Below are 24,088 nucleotides of genomic sequence, written 5' to 3' on the forward strand. Positions count from 1 at the left end.
CGTGCGAGAGAGAGATGGAGTGTGTGACATGGAGAGAAAGAGTAAGACAGAGAGACTGCACACTATACTTTCACCTTGGTGTGCTATACTCTGTTTTATTATCTCTTCCCCCTTCTCATTTATTTGCTCATTCACCCTCTACATTTTTTGGTATTCGTCAAACCCGGTCATTTCGGTCCAGGAATCGTTCGTCGATTCTCCACCTGAGTAAACCATCACAGCCAGAATCCTAATTCCACTTCCTGTTTGTAAGACCATGCTCTTAGGGGCTTTTTACACCTGGTCACTTCATGTATTTTCTGTGAGCAGATAGCTATCCGATGGTAAAAAGACCAGGTCTAAATGCTCTCCGAAATGTTTTTGAGACGGATATAAATCCGATGGTACAAACCCCTTCAGGAGGTGGTCTGGGACGCATTTCAGATGAAACTGGACAGGTGTAAATGCATGTGGTTGTTCAAGCCACATACGTCAGCGCTATACTCCTCCCAAACGGAAGTACGTCACTCGCAGGTGATCTTTCACCCAGGCGTCTCGTCGGGGCTTAAAACGCGCTGCTGCCGGCAGCGAAAATGCAGCAAACAGTAAATGCTGTTTTTTGTAGCATAACCGTCGTAACCAGTTTTTTCCGTCTTCTTTTTGATCGCATTCTGAAAAGCGCATACACCAAAGCGTGTTCCGTTTCGATTACTTCGGATATGAGGCTAAAATATATCAGCATTTTGGGCGGGAGTAGAAAGATCGGATCGATATCCGATTCGCCGAGACGCGTTTACGTGGCCTGACGTAAATGGAACAGTTTTAACAAATCAGATAGCTATCGGATCAGAGAAGTGACCGGGTGTAAAAATGCCCCGAGTCGCTAACTTTGTAAAATATTGCCAGTTCATCTGTGTACAAAGTCATTCTCTGTATAATGTCTTGTCTCATGTGCCTGACCATTTGGCTCTCTGTTATTGGATTTGTTTGCTGTTGGGTTATTTTTTTACCTGGACACATTACTAATTTCCTGCTGAATGTTTCAATGATCAATCAGGGGCATCATAGAACATGTCGCATGTGTGTTTATTGCTTTTTTAATAATATTCAGGTATTTTCACGCTATAATTATTGCCCCTAATCTACCCTATAGCTTACAGCCCGAACTCTGTGTATGTACTGTTCTGCACTGCTCACATGCTATATAGAAGAATGATAATAAAAACCCTCTGAGTTAAATAAAGTTCATTAGCTACATACTGCATATTTATCACATTAGCTTGGAATAGCATTGAGGTGAGCTCAGTTTGGTTCAGTTTGGAAAAGTAAAGTACATTTCACCGTCTCTATTGCATCAGAATTTCTCTTGGTCAATAAAAAATGGTCTGATTGGGGAGAAACGTTACACACGCGGTCACTCGTCCTCTCGACGTAAGACTTCCGGGTCTGTGTCACGAGTGTCGTCTGTTTATTGGCACAACAACATACACTAGGTTTGTCATGTTGTATCTGTGTTGTCGTGTGTTCATTTGGCATCACTGCATTTTTTTTTAAATAAGTATCTGGATTAGTTCTGATGCATGTGTAATGAAAAAAATGGATTCTATACAGACATTAAAAGCACGTCAATGTCTCACTCTCTCTCACTCATTTTCTACCGCTTATCCGAACTTGAGCCTGTGCCTATCTCAGGCGTCATCGGGCATCGAGGCAGGATACACCCTGGACGGAGTGCCAACCCATCACAGGGCACACACACACACTCATTCACTCACGCAATCACACACTACGGACAATTTTCCAGAGATGCCAATTAAACTATCATGCATGTCTTTGGACCGGGGGAGGAAACCGGAGTACCCGGAGGAAACCCCCGAGGCACGGGGAGAGCACGTCAATGTAAAAAAATAAATAAACATTTTATTTCTGTTCGCAGAATTTTAGCCAATAGGCATACAGAATCTTTTTATATATATATATATATATATAGCAAAGCTTCAACAAAATCTCCACATGAAGAAAATCACAAAAAGAAAGATCATTAAAGCAGCACATCATCAGCGGGAAGGTCGGTCCACTACACGGCTAATCTCCTCAGCAGTGCTCCTGTGCTCGTCCCTTTCCATCGATGGATGAGGTGGAGGGGAGCAGACGCACTAAACCCAGTGTGCTGTTATTTTCTCGTGTTTGAGCTGTAATTAGGCTGCATTCTGTGCTACAAATCTTGTGCTTCTTCTTTTGCAGCACCACACGCGCAAAGCAACTCACGACATACGTCTGTTTCTCCTTATCACGCTACACGATGCACGTGCTTGATATTCTTCATGCGACGGATTTCTGCATCTCTGCAGCACTCAACCAATCAGGCCTGGAGTTTGCCAAAATGCAACTGAAGAACTTTCAGACCGTGAGACCGATTCAGTAATGTTTATTCAGAAAGTGTTGACTTTTGCTGTCATATGTGAATAAATGTTGTAGAAGGATATATTTAAACGAACAGGGTTGCCAGATCTGTTGCCACCACACACAAACACTGTTAATATTAAGTCTTTAACATCATGCATTTTGCTGGGCTCTGTGTAGGCAGCGATGTCAGGTGCACGGTTTTCTCCTAGCAATTAGGTTATATTTAAACCGCCAGGACAATTTAATGCTAGATACCATTCTCTGTTTTAATATTAACAGTGTTTGCGTGTGCGCGGCAACAGATCTGGCAACCCTGCTTGTCTAAATATATTCTTCTACAACATTTATTCACATATGACGGCAAAAGTCAACACTTACCGAGTAAACATTACTGCATTACTAAAGCCGTGGAAATCACAGTTAACCAAAATGGAATGCAGTTTAATTACACACTTCGGTACAAAAACTACTGCCTTTTCATACACTCGAGCTGCAGCATCTATATCAGCCGTATTAATTACCTGTTCTGACACGAGAGTCCTTACTGGAAAGAAACATCTTTTATTAACACCTCCATCTTGATTTTTCCTCTTTATTCCCGATATTTTTGACAGCTTTCAGAACAGAACAGAACGGAACGGGGGGCATAGAAGCCTTTATTATCGCCACATATACAGTACAGCACAGTGGAATTCTTTTCTTCACATACACCAACTGAGGAGGTTGGGGTCAGAGTGCAGGAGCAGCTATGATACAGCGCCCCTAGAGCAGGGAGGGTTGAGGGCCTTGCTCAAGGGTCCAGCAGTGGCAGCTTGGCTTTGCTGGGCCTTGAACCTCCGATCAACAACCCAGAGCCTTAACCAGTTGAACCACCACTGACCCCACTTATCAACCCCACTGATCTTTCTGGTAACTAATAGCCGGATTTAAACCACCACAGCAGGCAGTGAACAAGCAGGTAATAAGGATGTGTTAAGAAACGCAATGTATTTATATTTATTATGTCCCACAGGATCCCAGTTCTGTGATCCAGTCCCATCAAGGAGCAGTGGTGGATCAAGCGGTTAAAGCCCTGGGTTGTTGATTGGTGGATCAAGCGGTTAAAGCCACATCAGCAACAAGCTGCCACTGTTGGGCCCTCAGCAAAACCCTTAACCCTCCCTGTTCCAGGGCTTCTGTATCATGGCTGACCCCTTGCTCTGACCCCGATTTCCAAAAAGTTGGGACTTTCACTGTGCTGTAATATAAAGCTTCTATCTAATCTGAGAATCTTTCTGAAATAAATAAACTCCTCCTAATTGGATCTGTTTAGAACATTTGTTTCATACACACAGGCAGGGGCGGTTCTAGACCTTTTTTAGGGTGGCTCCATCCCCCCTGTCTGTGATCTCAGCCACCATAAAATTATGAGTATAATTTTTACTTTCAAAAATAAAAATTGCTTTAAAATGTAGGTCGTCGATGGGAAAGAAAATTATTCATCGGTTTGATCCAAGAGCGTTTTTTTTACTTTGCTTTTAGGCGCGTGCGTTGTAGTCTTTCAAAAGCTGTCTGCTTTATTTGAACGGAGAAGCTCAGGCACGGTGGCTTAGTGGTTAGCACGTTCGCCTCACACCTCCAGGGTTGGGGGTTTGATTCCCACCTCCGCTTTGTGTGTGCATAGTTTGCATGTTCTCCCCGTGCCTCGGGGGTTTCCTCCGGGTACTCAGGTTTCCTCCCCTGGTCCAAAGACATGCATGGTAGGTTGATTGGCATCTCTGGAATATTGTCCGTAGTGTGTGAGTGAATGAGTGTGTGTGTGCCCTGCGATGGGTTGGCACTCCGATCAGGGTGTATCCTGCCTCGATGCCCGATGATGCCTGAGATAGGAACAGGCTCCCCGTGACCTGAGAAGTTCAGATAAGCGGTAGAAGATGAGTGAGTGAGAATGATTTGTTCTTTGTATTCTTTTAGCCTTTTTTTTTTTTTTTAATATTATTAATGACTGCATTAATTGGACACACTGTTTGTAGAGAATACACACATACATGAACTGATTTGATTCAAGACTGGCATCAAAACATCATGCATAAAATTTTGGTACCATAACTTTTGGCTTACTATATAAAATACAATATAAAACTCTTCTTGTTTTAAATTCTAACTAAGGGCTAAAACCCCTAAAGATGAAATCCTAGAGCCGCCCCTGCAAACAGGGTTGGAGTTTTATTTCCCGCCGCTCTGTGTCCGGTTTCTTCTGTGTTCTCTGAGGTCTCTCAGTGTTTTTTTGTTTTTTTGTTGTTGTTTTTTTTTTCAAAAATTGAAAAATTATGCAGTGTAGTCTGATTGCCATCTCTAAATTGTGTGTGATATTGCGTGAGTGTGTGTGAGCGTGTGTGCCCTGCAATAACGAGTGTACCTGATAAAGAGTGTCCTGGGATAGGTTCCAGGTTCCCCAAGACCCAGTGGTATAAGCGGTGTAGAGAATATATATAGTGTATTCAGAAAGTAATCAGACTAACCCCGCCACTTTGTTAGATTTTGTTATGTTGTAGCCTGATACCATCCCAGATCCTTGCAACGATCCTGTCTCTGAGCTCTGCAGGCAGTTCCTCAGTGACCTCACGGCTTGTTTTGGCTCTGATATGCATTGTTAGCTGTGAGGCCTTCTATTGAGAGGTGTGCGCTTTACCGAATCATGTCCAATTAATTTAATTTACCACCGGGGAAAACTCAGTTGATTGGACACAATTTGGAAAGGCACACACACCTGTCTATATATGGTCCCACAGTTAACAGTGCATGTCAGAGCACAAACCAAGCCATGAAGTCCAAGGAATTGTCTGTAGACTTCCGAATCAGGATCGTATCGAGGCACAGACCTGAGGAAGGGTACAGAAATATTTCTGCAGCATTGAAGGTCCCAATGAGCACAGTTGCCTCCATCATCTGTAAATGGAAGACGTTCGGAACCCCCGGAACTCGTCCTAGAGGGGGCCAACCGGCCAAACTGAGCGACTGGGGGAGAAGGGCCTTAGTCAGGGAACCTGATACAGATCTCGGACAGAGCTCCGGCATTTCTCTGTGGAAAAAGGAGAACCTACCAGAAGAACACCCATCTCAGCAGCACTCAACCAATCAGGTCTGGAGTTTGCCAAAATGCAACTGAAGAACTTTCAGACCATGAGACCAGGCACTGCTTATCACTTGGCCAATATCATCCCTACAGTAAAGCATGATGGTGGCAGCATTCTGCTGTGAGGATGGTTTTCAGCGGCAGGATCGCGGGAAGGATGAATGCAGCAATGAAGAAAGATATCCTTGATGAAAACCTGCTCCAGCGCTCTAGACCTCAGACTGGAGCAAAGGTCCATCTTCAACAGGACAACGACCCTAAATACACAGCCAAGATAACACAAGGAGTGGCTATGGGACAACTCTGTGAAGCCGAGCCCAGACTCAAACCCGATCGAACATCTCTGGAGAGATCTAAAAAAGGGCTGCGATGGAGCTCGAGAGGTCCTGCAAAGATGAATGGGAGAAACTGTCCATAAATAGGTGTGGCATGCTTGTAGCATCAAACTCAAAAAGTCTTGAGGCTGTAATTGCTGCCAAAGGTGTTTCAACAAAGTATTGAGCAAAGGCTATGAATAAACGGTTCTTTCCTTGTCATTATGTCACAATTCAATCCATTGTAAAATGTGGAAAAACTGAAGCACTGTGAATACTTTCTATACATTTATACTGTGTGCGTGTGTGTGTGTGTGTGTGTGTGTGTGTGTGTGTGTGTGTGTGTGTGTGTGTGTGTGTGTGTGTGTGTGCGTGTGTGTGTGTGTGCATAAACTACACATTTAAACCAATAAGTGACAAATGTAATAAATGTTCAGTTCAATATTAGATTTGAAATACTGTCTGCAATTCAGAGCGCTTTAACCTTACCTGTGACATTTTTGTCCGTTGACATTAACATTTCACAGTATACACACACACACACACACACACACACACACACACACACACAAACACACACTTTTACACACATTTCATTTCATCTATTAAACTTCAAATCGAAGTTTTCTGCAGCCCGGGGTGAAAAGGAAAATGTTCACATTTTATTGCTAACATTACGTTTAATTTAATTATGACTGAATTATCATTGTTGCTCAGAGAGAGAGAGAGAGAGAAACAGAGGAAGGGAGAGAGAGAGAGAGAGAGAACGAAGGGAAATAGAGAGGTTTGTACTGTATGATTGTTTGTTTGCTTGATTTATGTTGTGTACCTGATGCACTATTTCAGTTCAGTACTTTGTGACTCTTCCTCCATCTATGAACTCTGACTTCTCACCTGTTTACAGTGTCTTATCCCTCCTGTGACTGTCGGGAGATTTTCTCTGTCTAGCTAAACTGCCCTTGAGCTTCAGCAGAATCTATACTTATAAATGTGTTATGAGGTGAGAGAGAGAGAGAGAGAGAGAGAGAGAGAGAGAGAGAGAGAGAGTGAGTAGTGAACATCTCTTCATCTCTGCAGGTCTCCAGTGATGGCTGGTGGTCTGTTTGCTGTGAACCGTCAGTGGTTCTGGGAGCTGGGAGGCTATGATACAGGCCTTGAGATCTGGGGAGGAGAGCAGTATGAGATTTCATTCAAGGTGAGAGAGTCTGGGGGAACAAAACTACATCATTTTTTAGTCCACAGGTCCTGCGACTGCACAGAAGGTGTTGATTCATTCATTATACAAGCAGCTCTGACGTTAGTGCAGCTGGTTTATTTTACAGTGAAAAAATCTCGAATCTAGTCATTCGATAAGATAATATAAAGCTTAAAAATAGTAAAATATGCCTAGATATAGTCTTAATTATCTTATATTTGTTATAATAAGAAACTGAAGTTGACTAGATTCAAAAGATTATGACTTTTTTTTAAAATAAATGGCTTTTAATAATAATAATAATAAGAAGAAGAAGAAGAAGAAGAAGAAGAAGAAATGCCTTTTTATGTATATATATAAAATATATGTAAATATATGTATATATATAAAATATATGTATATATTGGTTTCATTTATTATATATATATATGTGTGTGTGTGTGTGTGTGTGTGTGTGTGTGTGTGTGTGTGTGTGTGTGTGTGTGTGTGTGTGTGTGTGTATAAAACATCATTGTCTTCAGTGGTAGGGCTTCGTATCCAATGTTTTTCTCCACAGGGTTTTATGCATTGCATTTTCTCAGTAACAAGTTTTTTGTTTTTTTTTCTGTCTTATTCATCTGAGGAGTGGGAAAAAGAAAGTGTGGTCAGCACGGCTATAGCTGTGTGTATAGCTGCTTTAAGCACTAACAGTAACTCGATTTGCAGATGTTTCTTCAACGTACAACAAACCTACGACACCTCTTTCCTTTAATAAATGAAACCATGTAGTTGCTGTCCACAGCAGTTCAATCACATATAGTCTATAACAGGGCATAACAAGAACTTCACGCTTCACTCCATCACGTCACACCAGTCTGTCGTCGATTATATTATTATAACAGCAGTGTGTCCTTCACTGATGATAATTTAGATTGTCGACAATGTTTAATCACACTCTGTGACATTTACACACATTTTGACTTTTGTACCTCTATGTAAATACAGACACACACACACACACACACACACACACACACACAGGTCACATGATGACTGTCAGGGTTCCTTGGATAATTCTCTGCCGGTGCTCTAGGGGGCGTTCTGGCAGTGTGCGTTTATGTTTATCGTGTTCATGTCTTTTTGCCCCACCCTAGACTTAAAGGTGAAGTGACATCACAGATAAGTACGGTGACCCATACTCAGAATTTATTCTCTGCATTTAACCCATCCACACAGTGAACACACAGCAGTGAACACACACACACACACACACACGCACACACGCACACACCGTGAAAACACCCAGAGCTGTGGGCAGCCATTTATGCTACAGAGCCCAGGGGATTCGGTGCCTTGCTCAAGGGCATCGCAGTCATGGCCGGCCCGAGACTCGAACCCACAACCTTCGGGTTACGAGTCAGACTCTCTAACCATTAGGCCACGACTGCCCCCCCTCCTCCCCACCCGTCCCGTCCCGTCCCGTCCCGTATGCGTTTTTGATAACCTTCCCTATTTATCCTTGCCGTGTCGTGTATCGCAGTACAGAATCCTCGTCTTCGAGTTCCTCATTGACTTTGATTTTGTTCTGTGTTTCTAGTCTTTGTAGTTAGCTTCTTAGTTCATCGTTTCTGATTTTATTTATAGTCTTGTTGTGTACCTGCCTAGATCTCCCCAGTGTTTTTCATCCATGTTTGTCTTCCCCTGCATTTGAGTTTGATCTTTACCCTCGGACGCACCTCCATCGCCGAATCCAGCTGCTGCTGTGATCATAAACACATCCCATTCAGTACTGTTTGTCTTTACTCTACAACCTCTGCACACCGTAACCATTTATAATTTAATTTATAATCCGGTGTCAATTTAGCACAACATGTCATATATCAAAACACTCAGCAAGATGAGGGGAACTGACGTCACGTGTAGCCCCGCCACTAAAATTAGCGAAATCAAAAACTTAGCACAACATGAACATGTCATATATCAAAACACTCAGCACGATGACGGGAACTGGCGTCACGTGTAGTCCCGCCCCCAAAATAAGCGAAATCAAAAATTTAGCACAACATGGTCATGTGACATATCAAAACACTCAGCACAATGAGTGGGAACTTGCCACGTGCAAGCACATTCACATGTTCTTTAGGAAATGTACCGTTTTAGTTTCATTTATAATCCGGTGTCTTTCTTCCAGTTTGTTCGTCAGGGATCTGAGTTCGCATCAGGATTTTTGTAAAGCTGCTTTGTGACAACGTTAAAAGCGCTATAAATTTAGCCTAATCGAATTTCCTTTCCCTGAGTAGATATTCTATTAGATGATATTCTATAAACAAGCCCAGAGTTCTCACAGTGATTTTATGGCACGTTAGTTGAGCTCAAGCCGTGAAAAGTGCTGAACGAGCTTCAGACTCGTGCACCTACAGGTGTTGAAACGCTGCTCCGAAAGCACTTGACCTGAACTACCTCGAGTGAGTCGAGAATAGACTTGAAACTGTAGGATTGATTACAGGGGAAAATACGGGGCAGTACTCCATCAGGGTACGCCGGATAAAAATGTAACAACTCACAAGCCATTCATCAACGCTCTCTTGTCTCCTGTCTGTCGAGTACTTCTGCAGTTTCCTGGGGTTTTTTTTGGTGTTTTTTTTTTTACTTCATCTCTGCCCCACAGTGGAGTCTGTGAAAGCAATACCGCACGTGATGAGGTACGTCTGCTGCCTTTGTGCCACGTGAGCGTTTCTCATTCCTGACACCTCCGTAAAGCCTTCGGTCGGTCTTTTTTCGGTCGGTCGTTTTTTCATTCTCCTTCCTGCGTGTTCTAGCCGTCAGGACCGAGACGGTCAGAAATCAAAAGACAACACAGGTGTGTTTTCGAGGCATCGCCGAAACTAATTGGTCCATGTGACCCTGTGATCTGTTGTCCGTCCGAGGTGATTCGCTTTTGATTAGTGAGGCCAGGACACCAGAGATGCGCATGTGAGGGATTTTTCACTTTTATCAGAGATAAAATACCTGCCATGGCTCTGCTTTTTTCATTAGTCGCTCCACTCCTGTGCACCAGTTGAACTTGGCTGTCTGGAAACCATAGCAACTGCAAAAATATATCAGGAACTAAATTAAAACCTTTTTTTTTTTCCAGAAAAAAAAGCCAGATTTTTTTTTTTTTTTTTAATATTTATATATTTTTATTACTATCACTGTTACCGCTCTTCTTCCAGCATGAATTGAAACCTAAAACGTACAGATAGGTTGCAGATCTTGTTTACGAATCCTGTGAATAGTGAGAAATGTGTTATCGCTGTTATTCAGCTTTAGCGTGACTGCAGTGTGAGGACCAACTTGGACAGCTCGAGCCCGGCGTCAGCCAATATATCGGTCAGCTGTCTTTATCCAACCGGCATCCTTCTGTCGGACGTGGGCGGATTTCAACATGCTGCACGATTCCTCCCAGTAATATCTCGTTACATCCCGAGCCATGACTTCATCTCTGTATTACGCTTACTGCATGAAAATTATTCATCTTTCTCCTGTTTACTCTCAAGGGAGAGAGGATTGATTTGGTTGTGGTGGCAGTGTCCTGGACCGCTAAGCGGATGCCCCAGCGGGCGAAAGAGACAAAGAGAGAGAGAGCAACATGCCGTTTGATATCAGCTCTCTCTCGCAGCGGGAGAGACGATGAAACGAAGAGCCTTCGGACCCGTCTGTCAAATGCCCACTACACTTCCACAATGCAGATGCAGAAACTTCCCCTCAGCTTTAAAGACCCCGGATAGAAAACTCCCTGAAAAGCTCTCCCGCTCGAGGGAAAATATCTCTCTCTTCATCACTGTGCACAGTTCAGATGAAGGAGAGAGGCAGATGAGTAGAGATTTAGACAGAGGAAAAGCCCCCCCACACACACTCTACACTGCTGTCAGCTAGCAGGAGTGTAATTGGAGCTTGTAGGGAGAATAGCGCTTGTTTTTGACACATACACCTGCTGGAAGAGTGTTGTGGATGATTGCTGAACAAGAGTACTCACTGCCTTTTAGAGCAGAACCCAACCCCGAAAAAAATCCCACAGAGATATCAGGTATTACTCATCTCTCATATCTCTCCTCTCTCTGTCCGTCTGTCTGTCTCGGTCTCTCAGTGCTTTAAAGAAATATCACCGAGTATATAAATATAAATATAAATGTGTGTGCGTGTGTGTGTGTGTGTGTGTGTGTTTCCTTCAGGTATGGATGTGTGGGGGCAGTATGTATGACGTGCCGTGCTCCCGAGTGGGCCACATCTACAGGAAGTACGTACCCTACAAAGTGCCCTCAGGAACGAGCCTGGCCCGAGTGAGTACAGCTCCACACTCACCACCAATATCACAAAAGTAAACACACCCCAGATAAAGAGCCACACATGGGTTTCATTCTGTCCCTACATACCCTCAATGCATTTTACATTCAGATCCAAAATTATTGACGCCCTCGGGAAAGACGGTCATTCAGCGTTATGAAGAAAATCTTTGTTTCACCAGACATCTAACTTGATGTATTATGTCACCCGAGAAATCCCTTTTCAGCTCATTTCTGTGCCATTTTATAGTAAAACACAGATAAACCGAGCCAAAGAACAGAGCTGTAGTGCTGCAGGAATGAATTGGAACTACAGTAAACTACTAGGTTTTACTTCCAGTTGCAGGTTTTCTTCCTTATTTACTTGATTTATTTTTATAAGCACTCAGTTGCAGCGCATCCTCTAGTTTCTTTTCAAACTATCTCCTCTCCGAACTCCGAATCCGAATCTCCTCTATCTCATTCACAAGATTTCCCGGAGCGTCGAAGCTCCTACGTTTGTTTGTACGAGGTGCTACAGTGATTCAGCGCTTCCACGGTCGCCACATGATTCAATCAAAATATATACATCCAATATGCTGTAAAGAAAAGCGACAATTCATACGTGCCAGTCGACCGGTGTATGTATCAAAATAGATGGTGTATAATACAGTATATTTTAGCCTGACAGAAATGATACGATGTGCCTAACAATATGAGGGAAAAACACCGATAAACACGAACCGAGTTTAAAGGACAGCCACGAATTCACACACTGAGACGAATAAATTAAAAAAACACCACAGGATGTGTTGTTATTGAAGGGAATTATAATCACCTTCAGGGTCCTGAGAGTAACACGGCTTCATGCATCATGTCATGTCCATAAAGTGCAGTGTAGCTGTGGACACAGGAGGCAACACGGCATAAATAATGAGTATATACAGTACATGAGTAAAACAGCAGTAATAACACCTTAATAAGAGGTTGTGATATAATCACGAACATTCATTCATTCACGGACTTCTCGGGTCACGGGGAGCCTGTGTCTATCTCAGGCGTCATCGGGCATCGAGGCAGGATACACCCTGGACGGAGTGCCAACCCATCACAGGGCACACACACACTCTCATTCACTCACACACACTATGGACAATTTTCCAGAGATGCCAATCAACCTACCATGCGTGTCTTTGGACCGGGGGAGGAAACCGGAATACCCGGAGGAAACCCCCGAGGCACGGGGAGAACATGCAAACTCCACACACACAAGGCGGAGGCGGGAATCGAACCCCCAACCCTGGAGGTGTGAGACAAACATGCTAACCACTAAGCCACCGTGCCCCCCTAATTACGAATATCGTGATATTAATCTTATATATTATTTAAAACATATCCAGATGCCTGAGATGCTTTTACGGCTCTGCCACTAAGTGATTAATGTGTTGTTATTGCATTGTCTCTGCTGAAAAAAAAACATCATCGTATATCTATATTTGTTAGAACATTTGTTAACATCAGGGATCAGATGTGAAAAAGTTCCTTGTGTGATTGTAAAGAGAATCCTGGGTTAATGTTAGACATTTCACACTGCTCATACGTTAACTATATTTAAAGTAATCTGATGTTTCACACTCTACATTCCTGATCCCATTTTTTTTTTTTTTTGCCGCCAGACTGATTAGGTCTATAAAATATTTTTATGACAAAGCAAGCAATATTCTTGACAGATTTGGAAGTTTAGGAACTTAATATGAGAAATAACAATATATACAGTAGATATATCCAGTTTAGGTTATGAAAAAAAAAAACATGCGCTACTACTTAGAATATGAAATATATAGCAGGCAGCCTAGGGGGCGCTATCTGGGTTTTTTTTGTTGTTGTTTTTTTGCACTCAGTTTTAATTTGACAAAAGTCCAAAATATTCTACGCAAATCCTAGAATCCAAACCTAATATTAATGTTTTTGTTATGTTTGAAAGACATTTATAACCCGATAGCATGTCTTCAGCTATATCTAACATGAATAACTCTACAACATAAATCAGAGACCCAGAGCTACTTTTTAAGGACACGACGGCCCCAAAATCTTCATCCTAAGCCTCATGGCTTTATTTTAATGCAGATTTAAGTATGATTTAGAGGTTATATTCTGCTGCCTTCTTGCTAATTAGGTTGGGTGTATGCCATTTTATTCCTATTCTTGCCTGGCTAGAAAAGATAACACCTCGAGGACACGGATGGAGCGTCTCCAAGAGTGCGCTTCATCACTTACCGTCATCTCGAAGCCGAAACTGTTTGTTTTTACCTCAGACTTTTTATTCCAGCAAAGTCTTGGAACTCCTGTCGCACTGCTAATTATTTTCTAGCACAACACTGTTTATTTCTGTATTCTGATTGGTTAGACGGTGTTGATTGTCAGGGAGGTCAATATTGACAGTCCTAATGCACTTTAACTCTCAGATTTTCATCCATCCATCCATCCATCCATCCATCCATCCATCCATCCATCTATCTATCTATCTATCTATCTATCTATCTATCTATCTATCTATCTATCTATCTATCTATCTATCTTTCACACTCTCTGTCTCTTTCTCTCTCTCTCTCTCTCTCTCTCTCCCTCTCCCTCTCTCTCTCTCTAACCCTCTCTCTCTTTTTCTATCTATCTATCTATCTATCTATCTATCTATCTATCTATCTATCTATCTATCTATCTATCTATCTATCTGTCTGTCTGTCTGTCTGTCTGTCTGTCTACTGTATCTATCCATCCATCCATCCATCCATCCATCCATCCATCCATCCATCTATCTATCTATCTATCTATCTATCTATCTATCTATCTATCTATCTATCTATCTGTCTGTCTGTATCTATCCATCCATCTATCTACAGTATTCATCATCCATCCATCTATCTATCTATCTATCTACAGTATCTATCTATCTATCTATCTATCTATCTATCTATCTATCTATCTATCTATCTATCTATCTGTCTGTCTGTCTGTCTGTCTGTCTGTCTGTCTACTGTATCCATGCATCCATTCATCCATCCATCCATCTATCTATCTATCTATCTATCTATCTATCTATCTATCTATCTATCTATCTATCTATCTATCTGTCTATCTGTCTGTCTGTCTACTGTATCTATCCATCCATCCATCCATCCATCCATCTATCTATCTATCTATCTATCTATCTATCTATCTATCTATCTATCTATCTATCTATCTATCTATCTATCTATCCATCCATCCTCCTGAGGTAAAGCTGTAACTTTCTTCGTGACAGAGTTTTCTGCAGTTTTTCAGGGTGTTAGTAAGCGATAAAGCATTCTTTATTATATAAAATATTGACTTTAGTGCTGGAATATTGCCGTTGCGGCAAAGAAACATCATCTTCCATGTGGTATGTGATCATTGTCCTTTAACAGCACGCCCCTGAATGGTTCTTTCCTTTCCTAACAAATAAGACCAGGCGAATCAGGTGTGGTAACTTAATTAGACAGGGAATCAATTAAACAGGAATCAATTAGAACACAGTGTTAATTAGCAGAATCAATAAAACAAGTTAAATACCAAACTCACCAAATATATAGCCACGATAAAGGCGATAAAGAGCTAACTGATATTTAGCTGCAGTTTCGTACACAGCTTACACGTCCCCTAAATTTGTGACCTTCTAATTATGGTGCTTTGTAGAAGCCAACATTCTGTTTTCCTATTTAAGCTTAGACAAAAATTTATCTAGAGTAACTCCTACTGGGGCTTTCGAGCCACATGCGCCAAATCCGGATATGTTATAGACCCTGGTCTGAAGTTTGTTGCTATTACTTTTCTAAGTGATCCGAGTTCCGGTACTTCCGGTACTGGGTCACAAAATGGCTTTTTTTCCCATAACTTTTTACAACATGGACATGTGATATATCAAAACACTCAGATCAATGAGGGGAACTTCCTCATGGGTATTCTGATGACGTAACGTGACGTCACGTGAAAATCAAAAATTAGCACAACATGGACATGTGACATAACAAAACACTCAGCACAATGAGGGGGACTTCCTCACATGGATTCTGCTCACGTCACGTGATGTCACGTGAAAATCAAAAATGAGCACAACATGGACATGTGACATATCAAAACTCAGCCAAATGAGGAGAACTTCCTCAAGAGTATTTGGATGATGTCACATGCGTGTCTCCACTTACCTCCAAATGTTTTGGCACCCTAGCTTTTTGTCCACTTGCCTCCAAAAGCACCGTCCTTTTGCGAATACTTGCACCGTCAAAGCCAACATCAAAGTTTGTTGCGACGAACTTCACAAATCTAGTTTATAATTAAAATACGGATGAGGTTTTGGTGTTGCACGCCTCAACATCTAATTATTACAGATACTGATGTAATGTCTATTAAAAGAAAGTGTTGGAATGGATATAATGTGGTGTTCAGGGAGCTTTGATCCGGATACCAAGGAATTGCTGGTAGCTTTATGTCTACGTTCTCCACAAAGTCTTCATCAGTGAAAATAAACTTTGTGTTAAAACTAGAATGAATTTTCCTGGTTACACAACTGCACTTTTTGACCCTCTGGTACACAATTAAAAAAGGAAATGACTTATATTCACACTTTCTGGTGTCTCCCAGATGAGGATATTTTTCCCTTTTAAGTCTGGTTCCTCTCACGGTTTCTTCTTCATCTCGCTTCAGGGAGTTTTTCCCTCACTACCGTCACCTCTGGCTTGCTCTTTAAGGATAAATTGATTCATTTCGAAATGTAAAATTAATATCCTGAACTGATATATTTTTGTAAAGCTGAGTAAAACTGCACAGCTCTCTGGATGCGCTACTGTACAACGAGCGCGAGGAGGACGTTCTGCACGGGCGGAAACGTCATCAATCGTCGTTTATTTACGAGGTCAAGTTCAATTCCTTTGCAAATGAGCGTCCAGGTCTTCCTCCATGTTCTCTCGCAATTCAGTTTAGTCCAACATTAATTTGATGACAAATGTCAGGAGTTAAATTATCACCAAGCAGTTAATATAAACACGCATTAAAAATAAATGTGATGGTTAATTGTTTCTCTCTCTCTCTCTCTCTCTCTCTCTCTCTCTCTCTCTCTCTCTCTCTCTCACACACACACACACACACACACACACTATCTCTCTGTCGCTTTCTCTTTCTCTCATGGTCTTTCTGCCTGCTCTGCTCATTTAATTTTCATTTATTTTAAAGTTTGCTTTATTAGTCTTGATTGTTTTGTTTTAATTAAGCAGCTATAATGTACTGTATAATGTATAGAGGCTCGTTCCACATAGGACACGTCTTAGCATAAATATAACACTCACTGTTCTCTCTCTCTCTCTCTCTCTCTCTCTCTCTCTCTCTCTCTCTCTCTCTCTCTCTCTCTCTATCAGAATCTGAAGCGTGTGGCAGAGACATGGATGGATGAGTACACAGAGTACATCTACCAGCGGCGGCCAGAGTATCGCCACCTCTCCACGGGAGACCTGACCGCTCAGAAGGAGCTGCGCAAACACCTCAAGTGTAAAGACTTCAAATGGTACATGAACACGGTGGCGTGGGACCTGCCCAAATACTACCCTCCTGTGGAGCCCTTACCTGCTGCCTGGGGAGAGGTGGGTTACTGATATACACACAGCCCACATGCAACAGCTGCACACATCCGATCACACAGAAAAGCGTCAGGAGATGCTTCAACCAAATAATCATGTGTTATGAGATTATATATTACTGATTACTGATCTTATCTAGCTGAAGTATTCTAATTGCCTCGGATGATTTTGCTTCTTTAAAGAGAAGGAATTATCTGCTAATGCGGTGAGTTGGATTCTAGAGCGTTTTAGACACTTGGTCTCGCCCCCTTTGGAGAAATCTTCCAAACATGTTAAGGAGCTGTAAATGTCTAGTAAATGTTAATAACACACAAGAAGTGACTCTCGGTTAAGGTCTCACAAGACGTTCAGAATGCAAAATGTCTTCAGAGGACGCTCCTTATATGAGTGTATAACATCACGCACCAAGACAGACAGAGTTCAGCAAACTATGGAGCGCCTCTGCATTAAGATTTAATGGTCCCCAGCATTCACGTGCGTATGGATGGAAGTCGGTGGAAGAAAAAGTACCGTGCGATTGAACAGGAGCCTGAATGATGTGTTTGAAATCCTGTAGTTCAGTGAGCATAAGTAAATGGCAAAGTCATGAGTCTAAGGGGGTTTTTACACCTAAACGCCCTCCGAAATGTTTTGGAGACGGATATAAATCCGATGGTACAAACCCCTTCAGGAGGTGGTCTTGGACGCGTTTCAGATGAAACTGGACAGGTGTAAATGAATGTGGTTGTTCAAGCCACATACGTCAGCGCTATACTCCTCCCAAACGGAAGTACGTCACTCGCAGGTGACTCACGAGTCGTGCATCGCACCAGAAACAAATAAATGTAAACGCTGTTTTTTTGTAGCATAACCGTCAAAACGAGTTTTTCCGTCTTCTTTTTGATCGCATTCTGAAAACCGCATACACCAAAGCGTGTTCCGTTTCAATTACCCCGGAAATGAGGTCAAATATATTAGCATTTTGGGCGGGAGTAGAAAGATCGGATCGATATCCGATTCGCCGAGACGCGTTTACGTGGCCTAAAGTAAATGGGACAGTTTTAACACATCAGATAGCTATCGGATCAGAGACAACACACGAAGTGACCAGGTGTAAAAAGGCCCTATGTCATGCCATCAACCTTTTTCACTTTATATATATATCACGTGGTGAATAATATAGACACAATCCTGCATTTTATATGGAAACATTTCTGTTCAGTATTTTAATGACATTTTTTGGGATGCCAGGTTGATGTCAAATCAGCAGCGAGGTTAACAGCAGTGTTAACGCTCTTTAGAACTAGCATACTGCTGATCCCTGCAGCTCCTTCCCCATGAAGTTCCTTCATTTATTATCTTTTCTTTTCTTTTATGTTAGGAATGAAAGTTTAAAGACATATTTTTATTCTGTCCGAGCGTTTATACCGATGCTCTGAAGTTTTAATTATTCATTTATTTTTATGATGAGCACTGACACATTGATGCTGCCTGTCTGTCTGCTAAAACATCTGATAACTTCAAACTGACTTAACACCAGCGATTAGACCGTTTACTAGTCCTCTGACTGATGTGTACAGTACTGATGGAGCCTTAACACCACGCACTTTCATCATGATCGCCAGATTTGACGCTCCGCATTTGCAGAACAGATGTCATGCGTAACGTTCGTTCATTCTGGACTTCGACGCAGTCGCACACCTAAACCCGAGCCATGCGAGCTGTACGAGACATCCAGCCTGATATACTGTATATAAAATATATACACATAGGTCTGTCCTTGGGAAAGAGAGATTGAGAAAGACATAATCTGAGCAGATGCTTACTGATTTATGAGATGCACCGCGAGCTGATGGGTAATACATATTTCAGCGCGGTACAGACACGTGGCCGCGAGCCGGCTTAGAGATGTCCTCTTTAATGCTCGCTGACATCCAAAATATGCCAACTCTGTTTCCATCACTGATTCCTAGCCTGTAAATACACAGCAGCTGGGTGACCCTTTTTGTGCTGCTGCTCCTAATCCAGGCTGACAGGCTGTTCGGCTAATTCATTACCCGCTCTAATGTTACCTGGATAAAGCCGTGGCAGATTGGTGTACCACGGCTCGGCCGATTCATTCTCCTCTCCGGGCGCTGTGCTTGTTATGCACGCTTGTGTTTCCTTTTTTATCTTTATCTTCAATCTTTCAGATTGCCACTTTTTAATCACCTCTAATAGAACAGTGCTCTACAGACATCATGGCAAAATTCACTCCTTCATAGGATGACAGGGTTTTTATTTTATTTTTCCCCCGTCCCTTAAATTGGTGAATAATAACATTTCATTTTAATTAATTTCACGTCAGAGTTAATTGGAGTCCTGGCATTTGTTGTTCATGTAGCGCTGTCACTTTTAAACTCCCCCGGTGACGGACTCTGAGGACCCCCGGCTCCTCCCAGCCGTTTACTGGCCTTCGCCGTCTCGCTGCAGGGGATAACAGGAAAAAAAATAGTCTGAATTGAATGGTGGAGATCTGAAGGGAAATTTATGCATGATGAATATCCTCTTTCCTGCAGCAGAGTGCTAGTAATTTGACTGTAAGGCTCCGTTTGCTGCCACGCCTGGACTGGCCATCTGTGACTCTGCCTGATCCATTACACAATAATGCAGCTCGACTGGGCATTTGGAGAGAGAAAAAAGTAAGAGGATCAATGTGTCAGCGTGTCGCCGTATCTCCTGCAGAGAACAGGAGGTCGTCTCCTGATGCTCTCTCACGCGCTGAGTGGAACTATGGGTAGACGGGTCAGATATACGCAACACTTCCTGTCTCACTCGCACACAGATTATCTCCAGTTAATCCTCCTCCAAAACACACCAAATACTTAAAACAGTGCACTCTGCGACGTCTCGCTGTCGGATGATTTAACCCTCGTCCACCGAGGCAGTGGAGCGATAGTGTCATTGATAAGTTTATGTTTTTCAGGTTGTGTCAGGTTCAGCTCAGAATACTGACCACAGCGATGTCGATTCTTCACTCTGATTGGTCTGAAGGTGTTGATTAATTCTCTGTAACAGCAGTCTGCCATCATTTCTGGTTTATATTAATGGTATATATTATATTAAAGAGAGAGACTAGTATGGAAGGAACACTGGCTTGTACAACCAACAATGTATTTTCTGAACATTGCACAAGATTACGTTTGCCTCACACCTCCAGGGTCGGGGGTTCGATTCCCACCTCCGCCTTGTGTGTGTGGAGTTTGCCTTGTGTGTGTGGAGTGCCTCGGGGGTTTCCTCCGGGTACTCCGGTTTCCTCCCTCGGTCCAAAGACATGCATGGTAGGTTGATTGGCATCTCTGGAATATTGTCCGTAGTGTGTGAGTGTGTGAGTGAATGAGAGTGTGTGTGCACCCTGTGGTTGGCACTCCGTCCAGGGTGTATCCTGCCTCGATGCCCGATGGCACCTGAGATAGGCACAGGCTCCACGTGACCCGAGGTAGTTCAGATAAGCGGTAGAAAATGAATGAATGAATGAATGAATGAATGAATGAATGCACAAGATTAACCATCATTGTAAATGTATAAAACCTATGACTCACATTCCTATCTAATTTTTATTATCGGCTAATTTCTGTGGTTTAAGATATAAATAAAATGCACCAGGACGCGCCGTTATAGTAATTAACACTTACTTAACTATAATTAACTCAAAGTTGGTCAAACCAGCTTAAAAAAGCGCAATATAATAAACAGGGTCCTTTTATTTTGACCAATAGCAATAGAAAGGACACACATGAGACAAAGTGATAGGATAAAGAATCAACACTTATCATGCTAAGATGCATGTAAGAAACCATCACTTCCTTTACAGTAAGGCCTCACAGTGCACTGTTGTAGAGTAGGATACAGTATGATAAGCACACGATCTAGACCAGGGGTGGCCAACCAGTCAGAGACCGAGAGCCACACTTTTTACCGTGTTACCGCAAAGAGCCACATCATACACATGGGCACGCATCATCATCATCATCATCACCTTTTATTTCCCTGCCATTTTGAGAGCGAATTTGACACAAATTGTTTACTCAAATAATCTTGCTCCTACTGGGAAACTTTGAGGTATTTTCATCCCACTCAAATGCGCGTTTGACGAACATACCGTATTGAACTCAAGCGAAGCGAACACGCACAATAAAAAGACACAAATACAAACTTCGATATGAACGTAAGAGCCGCATGAAACCGGGCAAAGAGCCGCATGCGGCTTGGGAGCCGTGGGTCGGCCGCCCCTGATCTAGATCAAACTCCTAAACAACATTATCACTAAAGATTTAATATTTAATAGAAAATAGATTGTAAACCAGAAACACAGGACTACTCATGTGTAATAAAACATTTACATTTACATTTACAGCATTTGGCAGACGCCCTTATCCAGAGCGACGTACATAAGTGCTTAAATCTCTAACACTGAATACATTAATGCTGGTTCACTAGGTTACATACTTAAAACTTTGGAGTGAAATGAAGTAAAAGGTATAGACGAGCTATACAGTACCTGCATCGCAAAGTGGAGAAACTCTGTGGTCTAAGACGAAAGCGAAGGAGAGCGAACACGTGTCTTCCAGGAGATAACCGGAAACTTGCAAGGTGAAGAATGTTCTCAGTTCCTGTAGAATCTTACAAAACCCTTCCTCTGTACCTCTACATTAAAGTATCGGTGTCCTGAGAGAATTCACAGAGAATTCATTCACACAAACCCCATCCAGGGTTTTATATCGAGCCTCTAACGTTCTCAAGGCTCCTCGTTAGCCGTCGGCCTCTGAAGACGACATCCAGCCGTCCCAAACTTCATCTTCTCATCATCTCTCTCAAGGCCGCTCCGAGAACTGATTTATAAAGGAAGAGGGAAATAAAAGTACAGGAATGATGATTAAGGTTCTAGATGTATGTGCTTTGTCTAAGAAATGACGCAAGCACACACACACACAAACACACACACACACACACACACACACACACACATATATAGTATATATATTGTATTATGTGTTATAGTATATTGCACTGGATTGTTAAAATTTGGTAAAACATTAAGAATCGTTTGTTAAATTTTAGGTTGTGTGCATTTATGTGTGTGTGTGTGTGTGTAGCATCAGTGTGTAGCCCAAATAGGAGCAATTATTTGGTTCCCTAAATTCACTGCGATCGTTCAAAAGAAAACCCTCGGCTCGTGCTGCTGGTACGTGCCTTCACAGCAGCCACACAGTTCAAGGTTTAATGTACCCGCTGCTTCAAAAAGGCAATCGCTAAAAGTTAGAGAAGGAAAAACACTAGTGAGAATACCGTGCTAACATAAATTGTTTTTAAAAAATATATTTCTGAAGCAGTTTACTAGTCGTGCCGACCTCGTGAAATGGGGTCTTACAGCAAGCTGCTTGCATGCAGCAGTAAATTGACCCCTTGTAATAGAAGCCTTTGTTAGTATGACAGCGAGGTCAACATACTCGTCCAGAATGTGTCAGTCATCAGAGCTGCCACGCAGCAGAGCAAATCAGAGCACAGAAGGGACCCGGTAATGGACAGGAGAATAAATTCAAGGCCTAAATGCAGCCTTTTAGGACTAACGCAGAGAGGCAGAGAGGCACGCCATACTGGCCTTTGCTTTGGTTTCGCTCAGTTTGTTTGGCTCCCAGTTTCCATTACAGGTGTTCATTTTGAAACGTGACACAGCACAAATCGGGAGCAGTGGCGTGCGCTGGCAGATAAACGGAGGCACTAATGCGTCCATTTAGATGCTTTGTGCCCGAGAGTTGGCAATACTGAGGTAATCAAAACTGCAATAAAAGATCATTGTCATGGAGATACAGCATGTCATCACTGTCGCATAGTAAAGCTTGTAAATAGACATGCGAGATTAAAACGTCTTCTACCTTTTTTTTTTTTTTAAATCTTCTTAAAAACGGTGTCGAAGTTTGCCCAAGAATGACAGCCTTCACCCCTCTTCACAGCCCCTTCCACTTGAGCCACATGTACTCGGTGTTTGGATGCTGACAGGGTTAGCTGTGTTTAGCTGTGCACTGGAGCTATGACGCTAAAAATGTAGCTAACAGATTAAACATGACACTAGCCGTCACTTTACACGTCATGCTATGATACATAATTTAAATAATAAAACTCGATGAAGGAAATAACATCTAAATGGTGAAAGACACATCCTAAAGGCTAACATGGTAAATCTTTCAGTAATCGGTGCCTTCAGCCATTGAAGCGCATAGACTACCACAGACACACGCTAAAGCTACGATCACACATAGTGATTTTACTGATGCAAGTATGTACTATCTGAAGTTGTCAGTAAGGGTTCCTACTACCGGTTGCCATAGTAATAACGTTGATAAATATTAGCGGATGTCACAACTAGCATCCCACTTCAAAACTAATCAGTTTTTTTTTTTTTTTTTTTTTACAGCTTTAATTTAACACTCTGGAATTAGGTGAGAACATAGAATTAATCCGTCTCATTTTATGGGGTGCCAATACTTTTGTCTTTCTCAAATACTATGTCTTGTTTGTCTGAACGTATGCATTTCTTATGGATTGCTTTTGTCCAAGTCTTTAAAATGATTATGTTCGTGAATAAAATAAATAAATGTCATTTAAACTTTTTATGAACACCACATTTCTCGTGTAAACGATTCACGAATCAGTTTGAATAAACGAGTCGCAGTGTTTGATTCAGTAGCACGATTTATAAATAAACAGTTGCAGAGCCTTCTGACTTCCTTACTCACACTGTACAGTATATGTTGCTTATCAAAGCTATATTAATATTAATATTATATATTTGCTGGTGGTGATGTCCAGTGTGTGAAAAGAAGCTCAGTAGTTTCGAGACCATGAACCTGCACGCTGTCTTTCACATATAAACATTTACACAGAAAATAATCAGGAAAGTGAGAATGCGATCTCACAGAGTCCAATTATCAGGAAATTATCATGAGGGCTGAGAGGGCTGTGAACAGACGCTGATACGTCGCGCGGCGTCTACGAGACGTGTTCACTGTGACCGATGAACAAAGACGAACAGCGAACAGACGCTGATACGTCGCGCGGCGTCTACGAGACGTGTTCACTGTGACCGATGAACAAAGATCTCACTCACACAAAGATCTCATGTTCACACTGCT

At 42.1% G+C, this 24,088-nt stretch overlaps 1 protein-coding gene across 2 annotated transcripts in view; it reads left to right on the plus strand.

Annotated features, from left to right (window-relative positions):
• The window catches only part of galntl6 (polypeptide N-acetylgalactosaminyltransferase like 6), a 249,528-nt gene that overhangs the window by 207,401 nt on the left and 18,039 nt on the right, over positions 1–24,088 (plus strand). For both annotated transcript variants that reach the window (XR_007140295.1, XM_047811906.1), the window contains exons 8-10: positions 6,892–7,009; positions 11,203–11,310; positions 16,719–16,940. Coding sequence is in view for 1 of the 2 variants with exons in the window: in XM_047811906.1 (XP_047667862.1) it covers positions 6,892–7,009; positions 11,203–11,310; positions 16,719–16,940 (448 nt within the window). In the remaining variant the exon portion in view is untranslated. The remainder of the gene's footprint in view (positions 1–6,891; positions 7,010–11,202; positions 11,311–16,718; positions 16,941–24,088) is intronic.

The sequence above is a fragment of the Tachysurus fulvidraco genome, chromosome 4 (genome assembly GCF_022655615.1).
Source record: "Tachysurus fulvidraco isolate hzauxx_2018 chromosome 4, HZAU_PFXX_2.0, whole genome shotgun sequence".
Lineage (NCBI taxonomy): Eukaryota > Metazoa > Chordata > Actinopteri > Siluriformes > Bagridae > Tachysurus > Tachysurus fulvidraco.